This window comes from Rattus norvegicus, chromosome 5, assembly GCF_036323735.1.
Source record: "Rattus norvegicus strain BN/NHsdMcwi chromosome 5, GRCr8, whole genome shotgun sequence".
Taxonomy (NCBI): Eukaryota; Metazoa; Chordata; class Mammalia; order Rodentia; family Muridae; genus Rattus; species Rattus norvegicus.
In genome coordinates, this window is record NC_086023.1 from 21612544 (window position 1) to 21624291 (window position 11748).

The following is an 11748-nucleotide window of genomic DNA, read 5'->3' on the forward strand; positions in this document are numbered from 1 at the left end:
AAGAGAGTGGGGTGCACACTTACATAGTTCCCTAGCATTACAAAAGTCAGGTATGGGCCACAAGCTTCTAACTCTTACAATTCCAGAGGCCGAGGCAGGATTGCCACGAGTTTGAGGCCAGCCAGAATTACACAGTAAAACTTTCCTCAAACACTGAAAAGACAAATTCCTGCCATGTGACATGGATAGAACTTGATGACATTATGGCAAATACACAGAAAAAGGAAGTAAATTGATAGGTGCCAGGGGCTATGGGTGGATTCATTTTAAGGTTCAGAATTTCAGTTTTAGAAGAGAAAAACTTCTGGGTATCTGTAGCACCGTATTAATATAATTATACTGGATTTTTCAAATCATAATTTTTCTCTACTTTTTTTATTCTTGATTTTTTTTTTCTTCTTCCCTTTTTGGCTAACCCACTGAACCCAGTTAGTGCGTGAGTATGGGGGTCATTCTCTGGAACATGAGGAACCTTCCAGAAGAAACACTCTCAAGTCAAGAGTGATTCTCCTTCCCTCAGCAGCTATCAACTGCCAACATCTCCTCAGTTCAGGATGGGGCCTGGACAGTATCTCCCCTTTCTACTCCAGAATTTTGGCTAGCTTGATCTTGTTAAAGGCTTATCTTTTTCCCTTTCTAAGGGTTGGGGTTCGTTTAACTGCCAGAAGTCTCCTGGCAGCTTAAAACCATCTCCAACTCCAGTTCCAGGGATCCACCAACATGTGGTGCACAGACATACATTCAAAGTTCTCATACCCATAAAAGTAAGAGTTATCTTCTAGCATATATGCTAAAACATTACGACTGAAATTGGATCCAAAATATTCTGAGGGGAGTGGATTCATACATGAAACACAAGCAACAGCAACTGTCAATCCTTAAAGCTAAGCTGTAACGGAAACCATTACAAAGCTAAGCTATATAAAGATCCACTATAGTATTCTTGGTATGTTTGAAGCTTTCAACGACAACAAAATTTTAAATCAAGATAATGAAGTTGAAAAATAAATCAGCAGAAATGATAGGTGAGATAAGTTGAGAAAAATCTCTGCCTGAGTGGTGGTGGTCCATGCCTTTAACCCCAACTCTCAGGAGGCAGAGGCAGAGGCAGGCAGAGCTCTGAGTTCAAGTTCTAGGTCAGCCAGGGCTACTTAAAAACCCTGCCTCAAAAAATCAAAATCCAACCAACCAAAAAACAAAAGTTCTCTAAATTACACACGAAAGAAACAGCGGTTTAGAAGTTCACGAAATTGAAGTTAATAGGAGTCCCAGGGAGATGTGGCAAGTAGATAGTAGAACTCAAAGAACCACCCTGTGTAAGTAACAATGCCTTTGCACACTGACGATGGTGGGGACATAGATGCACTCAGTCATTTAAAGGCATCCTTTTGGTTGTTTTACTGAAATTTTCTCTTAAATTTTCCCAGAAGTGTTTATACCTGAGCAATTAGTATATGCTTGTCTTTAATAAATGGTTACTTGAAATTTTTACTGCATTATTTATAAGTATGGAGGCCAGAAACTTGTGGGAGCTGGTTTTTTCTACCTTGTAGATCCTGAGTCAACTCAGGTGTCAGGACTGACAACAAATTGCTTTTACCCATTGTGAGCTACTTTTCCAGCCCCGTAATTCTAATAGCTGAGTCTACACATTTACAATGCAACCAAAATTCAGAAATTTGACTTCTAGGAATATACTTTTTACACTTTATACAAGTGGAAAGATGCTATTAAAAACATTTTAATTGAAATTGTGCTTTGAATAGCAAATGCCTACAAATCTGTTAAGAGGAATGAATTAAGGTACATTCACTTAATAAAAATTAAAAATTGTCGCATATATCTACACTTGCAAATACAAAGATATGCTACAGATATGCAACCAACATACAGACTATACACACACCAGTATTTAGCCAGAAAAATAAACTTTAAAAAATCCTCTAATTTGTGCATGGATGGAACTAGAGGACAAAATATTAAACCATGAGAAAAATTCTGCATGGTCTCTCATGTGTGGAAGCCAGGGCTAATCCAAGAAGAGAGAATAGGGACATAAGGGGCTAAAAAGAGAAAGTAGAATGAAAATAAAAATATTGAATAACCAATACCAAATAGTGGCACGAAGAGTAAGTTCCAGCATTTTAAAGAACAACTTACTCTCAGAATAACTATTCTACAAAGTGGTATGAGTGACTCAAAGATTCACAGCATCAAGTGATACAAATTCAAACTACCCAGCTTTCATTACATGCTGTCTACACTCGTAGAATCACACTGCATGCTGTTTGTACAAATAAGCCAATTGCCTAGCACATGGGAGGCTTTGAGTTTGGTTCCTGAAAATATAAAAAATTTCTATAGATTAATGAAAATGTCACATTGACAATTTTAGCAACACAATCGGGGGGTGTATGATGTTAATGAAAATGTTAACTACAAAATATGAAAGTAAACTGTTTATAGAACAAAATGAGCAGGAATTTCATTTAATGTGTGACTTAAAATATGCTAGTCCAAGCAGACTCATTTCTTAGTTTCAAAAGGTGAAAACCTCATTTGTGCCATGCTCTCCAATTAATTTGTCACTTTCCACTGAGCATGAACCAGTTAAAAACCTCGCAGCTGAGGTCTCAGATTTCTCAAAGAATCCTTCCAAGTAACTAATACCATAGGCTAGCATAACCTCTGGAAATTCATGCCCACACCAAGTGAATCTTGGCTTCACTGGAAAGTGTGTCTCAGGCAGAACAAAAAATACCCACATTCACTTTTGAGGCAGGTACTATTCGTATCCTAAGACACTTAAGAATTTAGTCATAGAAGTCTTGTAATTTGATCTGGCCTTCTGATCGAAGAACCTAAATTTGGAATTTGACTCTGAAGCTAATGCTTTCCACTCAACAGCCTTTTGCCTGTTTTATTTACACCCATAAACCATACACATAAAGTCCCGGCAATGTCGGATGCAGAAATATGAGACTGCAATGAAGTGCCCTCAATCAGAGCAAGTTAATTTCTGCCTTTAACTCATTCATACAAGATTCACAGAATCAATGATTCAGTTACTATCTGGTTGGCCTATCCTTAGATCCAAGTCTCTAAATGAAGTACCTATTCCCAAATAGTTTTCTGAGACTGTCCTGGCTGGTGTAAACTATCTAGACCAAGCTGGTCTTGACACTAGAGACCCACCTGCCTCTGCTGGGATTAAAGGCCTTAGTTACCAAATCGTGAATTTTAATTTTTAAAGCACTAACTTTAATCCATGCACTCTACATACTTAATGGAAACTATTCGTGGGAGATGTAGCTTTAGCCACAAAACCATCCCTTGGCCCTAAATGACGTTTTCAGCACACTTCCAAGTGCACAGGCTGGCTCTTGCCTACTAAATTTACACTTGGGGAAGCAGTACTTCCACCAGATTAACCTGCTGGATGTCTCCACTGTTAACTGACATACGAAAGTCAGCAGACTATGGGGAGGTACCACTCCCAGGCAACTAGGCTCAAGACTGTAAGATAGCTGAGGAAGCAAGTCAGTAAATTTAATAAACAAGAGTCTACTCCAAAAGCCTAGATCCATCCCCAAAGGCACACAAAAACTGCAAGATAATTTGCTAGGCGGTCATGCACCTTCAATCTTACGCATCCAGGATGCAGAGGCAGGCAGATCTGACTTAGAAACCAATCTGGCCTATAGAGTTCAGGGACAGTCAGGGCCATAGAGAAATCTCAATATAAAACTTTCACAAATAGTAATATTTACATATTAAGTACTTCTAGAAACTTCTGATGTTTAGGCTAGAGATATCTCAGAAGTTAAGAACACTGTTCTTCCATAGTTCAATTCCTACATGGTGGCTCACAACCATTTGTGAGTAATGGGATCAGATGCCCTCTTCTGGCATGTCTAAATACAGCGACAATGTACTCATAATCTTTACAAGTTAATGGGGAAGTCACCCTGTCCTTCACAAATCACCTGGAATACCATAGGGCACCTTGGGTCTAATTTTCCTTAGTACACTAGTCTTTGGACATCTGACTATATCCCAAAACAAAGTTTCCAGACTTAAGGACCAAGGATGTAATCTGCTCTATTAACCAAACTTAGTCTTTAAATTGACTTAGTACCATTCTTTTTCACTTGACCAGTCTGTTGCCACACCTTTATTTCTAAAAGCAGTTTAATGCTTCAGTACTTGCTCGGTGGTTAAGGAACTTGTTCTGAGGATGCAGGTTGGATCTCCAGCATCTACATGGTGGTTCAAAGGAACATCTACTGGCACCCGTGTGACACACATTCATTTACACTCATGAACACTAAAAAACCTGAATAAAAGCCAGCAAAACTTAACAATTAAGTCAATTTATTTAAACAGTTGACTTAGGCATCTGCAATGGTGACTTCAACCTCCACTCCAGGCTCAATACTGATGGAAGTAATCTGCTTAACAATCTCTGAAGGACTGTGTAAGTCAATGAGTCGCTTGTGGATTCTCATCTGGAAACGATCCCACGTCTTGGAACCTTCACCGCAAGGGGTTTTTCTGGTAGTGATTCTCAGTGTCTGCAATAAAACAAAAGAAACTGTAGAACTGTAGTTTCTTTTGAACCACTTTCCCCACGCTAACAGGTTTCAGCCACTTTCACCAGATAGCTTTCTTGGAGTTTGTTGCTTTTATTAAGGGTCATACCCAGTTATCAGGTATTTGGCACCCAATAACTTCTGTTTGTAATTTTAAGAATGTAAACTCAGTATTATTCCTTTGGCAATCAAAGCGTGACACACACCCTCCCCCCATTTGTACAGATACGGGAGTAGGGAGTCTACCTGTCGCTTACCTTGGTAGGCATGCGCACTGGTCCTTTCACTTTCAGATTCTTCTCCTTTGCGCCTCTGATCAAGTCCGCACAAACTGCAGGTGAACAACACATGGTCTTTCAGTTATTTCAGAATGACTCGAACCGTATTTACACAAGTTAGCCTATCGGCTCAGAATAGCGTATAAGAAATATCACCATAATTCAACACAGTAGGTATCTCCTCATCGCCGACTGCGCCACAGGTACGGCGCAGGGCACCACGAAAACACCCTAGAGCACAGTACTGACCCTTTTCCAGCGACTTCACGTTGCGGCTGGTGAGCGTGATTCGAATCCGGTGAATCGCCACTTCGGGCTCCACGGGAGTCTTCCCGGTATCTTTAAATGCCTGTTATTACACAGGCGGAAAAACAAACAGCGAACGTAAGTCGCGGCCCACTCCTACACAACCGCCATCCGGACCCTTTCCCGGGCCCTCGCCGCGGCGGGAGCCCTCTCCCGGGAACTGCGCTCCCGGCGCCCCGGAACTTGAGCCCCGCCGACGCCCCAGGCCGCGTGGCGTCGTCCCCCACCTCACCATGGCTGAGGCGTAGCTTCCTGACCGACTTGTTCCTCAGCAGGAGCGAACAGCGGTGAGTCAGGACAGAGCAGACTTGACAAGGCTCCACAGCACGCACCACAGGTCTCGGAAAGGAGAGCGTGGAGTTCGCCGGGCGCTTATATAGTACGTTCGCATCCGGGTCCTTTGTGACCCGGAACAGGAACCGCCCCGCCAGCGAGAGAGGTTACCGCGGGAGGCCCGGCTGCAACGTCGCCTAGTTGGCGGGAAAGGAGAGGGCGCGCGCGCCCCCTTGTGTCGCGGCGGAGTCACTGCCCTGACCCGGAGGACCAAAGAAACTGGAGGAAACTTTCAGGTCCTCTGTACACCTATAGTATTTACGGTGTGAACTTTGCTTCGCATGCGTACCTAATCAACTTACTTTTGTCTGACAAGGGAAGAATTTTTCCGAGTTTAGCTGGCACGGACCTTGGGGAAGAATGATCCTGACTAGGTGCTTGCATTTATTTACTTGGTGTTGGAGACAGAATCCAGGGCTCAGCCGGAAAAAGCACTCCAACCATGAGCTCACACCCTTAGTTTGATCCTGTGAATCCTCGGTGGAAGGAGAGAATCGTTTCCGGAAACTTGTCTTCTGATGAGAGCTGTGGCACACACCCCACCTCCACCTCCCATTAAATTACTAAGATTATATTTTAAAAATTACTCAGAAACAGTTTTTCAGAGCTGAAATGGCCTTTTTTTTGATATTCCGGCTTTGGGTTTCCTGGAATACTGGAAACATCTATATATGCTGGAAAAGACCCAAGTTTATTTTCTGTACTTTCAATTAAGTGAAGGCAAAACTCTAGGCCCAGTGCTCTGTCGGGTCACAGGGCACTGTATCTGCAGCCCTGCCTGGAACCCATCTACCCAGTTTTAACACGTTCTCTCCTCTATGCTGCGAAAGAGCAATGTGTATTGGCTGAGACCTCTGAGGACTCCTTAAAGCATCTGTTCACAATAAAATTCTTGTCCAAGTAGAGCAGAAAGAAAGCCAAGCGAGGTCAAATGCCCTGAGAAGCAGAGGACGGTGCAGGTTAATCCTCCCTTTACACTAGCCACTGCGCAAGGATAAGGCTGCAGTTAAATAGAATATAAGTCCGGAGGAGGGTTAAGGTCAAAACTGGAGGAAATATCATTATTTTGCAGGTGTAAGTTATTTGCTCAGAGTTATCAAACCCAGAGTACTGACTGTCCTCCAATGAGGACTACTTTGAAAGCCATTCTCTTCTCATCTTTAGGAGTACCAACATTGACTCACATGCTTGACCTACCTCGTAACTGGCTTTCTGACTCACAAGGTACATGAAGTTTTGTTGTCATTGAGCAATTAAGGTAAGTATTGAAGTTAGGAGATTTTCCAAGTTCAATTATGTTTAAATATAATCCACTGGCTGCTTAGACTCTACTAGTAGATTTCACTACTAGTAGTGGAGTCATTTTTCTTTCCTTTCTTATTCATCTTGTTTGTTTTTGTTTGAGACAGAGTTTCTTTGTGTCAGCCCTTGCTGTCCCATAATTATTATGTAGTAGACCAGGCTGGCCTGAATCCTGAGATCTACCTGCCTCTTGGAGTGCCTGGCTTGTTTTACTTTTTTTTTTTTTTTTTTAAGACTTTAATCTGGGCTGTGGGCTGCCCTGGAATTTACAGAGATCTACCTGCCTCTGCCTGCAGAGAACTGGCTGGGATTAAAAACTTTGGCCATCACCATAGGTAAAACCCCACAGCAATGCTCCAAGGTTGTCCAGAGACTCAACAGGGTGCCTGAGAAGGGCAATTACTTACACACAACACACACACACACACACACACACACACACACACACACACACACACACACACACGAGCCAGGCTGGCTTCAAACTTAAGAACCTCCCATCCTCATTTTTTCCAGTGCTACAGGATTATAGGTGAACGAAACCACTCCCACCTAGAATTTTTGACAAAAAACAAATCTTAGACTTTCCTTCCTTTGTAAACGCTTGAGGAAATGTGAGTATATTGACTTCTTTTTTTTTTTTTTTCTTTTTTTTCGGAGCTGGGGACCGAACCCAGGGCCTTGCGTTTACTAGGCAAGCGCTCTACCACTGAGCTAAATCCCCAACCCCGTATATTGACTTCTTGAACAGTAAGAGAAGGAATTTTAAGACAGGGTCTGTAATCCCAGTGTTGAGGGGCCAGAGGCAGGAGGATTTCATATTCAAGATCAGCCTGGACTACATAGTAAGAACCCATCTCAAAAACAAAACAAAACAAACAAACAAAAACAAGACAAAAAACAACAACAAAAACCCCCAAGAGCTGGGAGTGTGGCTTAGCAATGGAATCTCTGCCTAGCCGCCCAAGGATTTGGGTTGACCCTCAACACCACACGAAGAAAGAAGGTGAAGAAAGTTCAATGAGAAACAGGTAAAATTATGCGAGTGGAATTAATCCCACCACTTGGAAGGCAGAGTCAGGTGGATCTCTGAGTTCAAGGCCCACCTGGTCTACATAGTGAAGGCTTTGTAGAGACCCTGTCAGGAAGGAAGAAAAGGAGGGAGGAACAAAGGAACAAAGGAACAAAGGAGCAAAGGAAGGAAGAGAAGGGTTGACACAACAGTTAAGAGCCTTGCCACTCTCGTAGAGGACCTGATTTGGTGCCCAGCATCCACATGGTGGCTCACAGTCACCTTTAATTCTTACCTCCTTGATACTGGGCATGCATGTGTCACACGTACATACATGCAGGCAAAACATTTATACAAAAAAGACGTAAATCTTTATAAAGAGGAGTTTTTTTAAAGAGAAAGCAGAAGGGTTCTAATTATGCCCGGGAATGTAACTTGACTGCAGAACACCTGCACAGCACACAGGAGCATTGGTTCAATCCCCATCACCACACTAAATAAATAAAACCATTATTTGTCTTAGAAATCCCACCTTTGGTTATCTGTTAAATCCTTATCTCACAGCTAGGGAGGTGCCTCAGTCCTTAAGAGCACTTACCTCAGGGGTCCTCCCCTCAAGCCATAACTCCAACTCCAAGGGATCCCTCTTCTGATCTTTGTGAATACCCACACGCACGTAACATACACCAACAGACACATAAAAATAAACAGTTTTAAAGTTAGTATCTGGGGGCTGGAGAGATGGCTCAGCGGTTAAGAGCACCTGACTGCTCTTCCAGAGGTCATGAGTTCAATTCCCAGCAACCACATGGTGGCTCACAACCATCTGTAAAGAGATCCGATGCCCTCTTCTGGTGTGTCTGAAGACAGCTACACTGTACTTACATATAATAAATGAATAAATCTTTAAAAAAAAAGTCAGTACCTGGGGTGATTTGAATATGCTTGGCCCAGGGAATGACATGGTTAGGAGGTGTATCTTATTGGAGGAAGTGCGTCACTGTGGGTCTGGGCTTTGAGATCCTCCTCCTAGCCAGGTGGGAGCAGTGCAGAACCCTCAGCTCCTCCTGCAGCATGCCTGCCCCAAAGCTGCCATGTTCCCACCTTGATGATAATGGACTGAACCTCTGAACCTGTCAGCCAGCCCCTATTGAATGTTGTCCTTTATAAGCGTTGTCTTGGTCATGGTGTCTCTTCACAGCAGTGGAAACCTTCGAGTAAGACAGTATCTCAAGGAGATACCTTCTCGTGTTCATTGCAGAGTTATTCACAATAATCAAGATATGGAAACAACTTAAGTATCTGTCAACAGACAAGTTAATAAAGGAAAGGACACACAGACACACGGATAGGATGGAGCATCATCTGCCATTAAAGAAAAAAAAAGAAACTCTGATGTATACCAGTGAGGTCATTGGCACTGTAGTAAGTGAAGTCAGGAAGGCAAAGGTCCAACTCACAGAGGCTAAGGAGAAGAGTGGCTCCCAGGGACAGCAAGGTCTAGAGAGATGTTCGGCAGATGTCATTATTTTAAAGTTTGTAAGTTTTCATTTCAAACTTCCTGCTATGTTTTTCTCTTGAAAATAGCAGTTGCAGTGCCCCCTCAAATTTCCATGTAAAAATCAATTATTATGTAAAGTCATCAAAGGAAAAGTACGAATTAACAATAAGCAAAATGCTAAAGGAAAATGCACATTTTCACTATTCCAAAATAAAAAATGTATACCTTAAGTATGTATATATCTTTTTAAAACATATGGTCTATTACAATATAATTCAAAGACTTAACTATCATATGTATATTTATGTTTCATTATTTTATATTTTAATTAAAAATATTGTTATAATAATTACCAGTGTGTATCTGTATGTATTGTGTGTGTGTGTTGTGTGTATGTATGATGTGTGTGTGATGTGTGTATGTATGGTGTGCGTGTATGTTGTGTGTATGTATGTATGGTGTGTGTGTTGTGTGTATGTGTGTGTGTGATGTGTGTATGTATGGTGTACATGTGTGTTGTGTGTATGTATGATGTGTGTGTATGTGTGTGTGTGATGTGTGTTTGTATGGTGTGCATGTGTGTTGTGTGTATGTATGGTGTGTGTGTGTATGTGTGTGTGATGTGTGTATGTATGGTGTTCATGTGTGTTGTGTGTATGTATGGTGTGTGTGTATGTGTGTGTGTGATGTGTGTATGTGTGTGTGATGTGTGTATGTATGGTGTGCATGTGTGTTGTGTGTATGTATGATATGTGTGTGTATGTGTGTGTGTGATGTGTGTTTGTATGGTGTGCATGTGTGTTGTGTGTATGTATGGTGTGCATGTGTGTTGTGTGTATGTATGATATGTGTGTGTATGTGTGTGTGTGATGTGTGTTTGTATGGTGTGCATGTGTGTTGTGTGTATGTATGGTGTGTGTGTGTATGTGTGTGATGTGTGTATGTATGGTGTGTGTGTGTATGTGTGTGATGTGTGTATGTATGGTGTTCATGTGTGTTGTGTGTATGTATGGTGTGTGTGTATGTGTGTGTGTGATGTGTGTATGTGTGTGTGATGTGTGTATGTATGGTGTGCATGTGTGTTGTGTGTATGTATGATATGTGTGTGTATGTGTGTGTGTGTGATGTGTGTATGTATGGTGTGTGTGTGTGTGTAGGTCAGAGAACAGTTCTCTCATTCCACCTTAATTCTTGGTTGTGAATCTAGACTTTAATGGCTAAGCCATTTCTCTAGCCTTCATTCCTCCTTTGTTTACCTGGGGTCAGACTCAGGTTATCGGTCTTGTGCAGCAGCAGCAGCAGCAGCAGCAGCAGCAGCAGCAGCAGCAGCAGCAGCAGCAGCAGCCTTTACTGCTGAGTCATCTTTGCCAGCCCCATTCCATCTCCTTTAATTAGGATTGTGGCTGAAGTCTCAGAGAAACCATGTCTGCATTGAAGGCCTGACTCTAACGTCACCATGAGCAAATGCAAGGTTACACATAGAGAGCCATTTCCTTGACTCATTTTAGCCCCTTAGTAGTTATCTGTGGGCAATCTATGTCTCCTCTAGTTGTTTCGTGACTATTAGTTAAAATATTTTGATTGAGTTATTTGTCTGACTACTAGCTTCTACCACCCTTAAGTCTAAAAGTTATAAGGTAGCATCAGAAACCTACAGAAGAGACTTTCCCCACTCTGCTGTACTTGACCATGTAATGTCCCCATCAACACGTCTGGTCAGTGCATTGATTTAGGCCTTTTAAAATTCGTTCTATGGTTCTAAAACTTCGTGTGGTCTCTCCAAAGTGGGAGATATCTTCATTGTGACCAGAGTCTACATTTCTGTGCTCTGATCACTGTGTGGCTTAGGAGAAGCCTCTCTCATCCCATTTGAAGCAAGAGTTGTGCTTTGCGTAAAAACTATATATAGCATGAGTCCTGTGGAGGAGTCTTCCCTAGTTTTAAGTCAGGGGGTTTGTTTTCCCATTTGATAAACAGTCACAGTAGGTGAAAGGCTGTATATCGGACCCCTTAACCTCAGTAGTTATGTGTGAAGCTGGGTGGGAGGGCTGTCCGTGCATTGCAGAGTCACAGCCATACATACCTTTGCCCTTTACCTCCTGTCCCCATACTAACAATAATCCAATCCATACTCTCTAACTGTGACATTAGACCCAGGTCTAGACACTGCCCATTGTTTTCTGTTGGGGCATAGTCAGGACCCTTCCTCACCACCTTCAGATCACTGTTACAGATAAGTCACTGTCTCATATTTAATGCTTTAGACCAGTTTGCTATTGCCAACTTGCTTTCTGAGGAGGTTGTATCTAAACACGTCCTTCAGTAAGAATTTTAAGTTGGAAAACAGCTGAACTAAATGTACATTTCATTTTAACTTATGAAACAGTCTTGAGGTAAATGGAAAAAATGTTTCAGTGTCTCTCC

The 11748-nt window shown here is 42.1% G+C and overlaps 1 protein-coding gene and 1 non-coding gene across 2 annotated transcripts; both read right to left on the reverse strand.

Moving 5' to 3' along the window:
* Window positions 1-4143: 4143 nt before the first annotated feature.
* Window positions 4144-5525, reverse strand: Rps20 (ribosomal protein S20). The gene is made up of 4 exons (NM_001007603.4): window positions 5409-5525; window positions 5120-5219; window positions 4850-4923; window positions 4144-4574 (listed from the first exon to the last, which is right to left on the reverse strand). Exons 1-4 carry the CDS (start codon window positions 5409-5411, stop codon window positions 4392-4394), a joined length of 360 nt encoding a protein of 119 aa, NP_001007604.1. The 5' UTR covers window positions 5412-5525; the 3' UTR covers window positions 4144-4391.
* Window positions 4994-5061, reverse strand: Snord54 (small nucleolar RNA, C/D box 54). Its single transcript, XR_005505413.1, has one exon. It is a non-coding gene; the product is annotated as a small nucleolar RNA U54 (small nucleolar RNA).
* Window positions 5526-11748: the final 6223 nt, after the last annotated feature.

Bases quoted from the DNA above. Each gene is read 5' to 3' on its own strand.
- Rps20 (NM_001007603.4), bottom strand. The intron at 4,924-5,119 runs GTCAGTACTGTG...GTTCACCTGCAG, and splicing joins CGTGAAGTCGCTGGAAAAGG to TTTGTGCGGACTTGATCAGA. The intron at 4,575-4,849 runs GTAAGCGACAGG...GTTTTATTGCAG, and splicing joins CAGTGCGCATGCCTACCAAG to ACACTGAGAATCACTACCAG.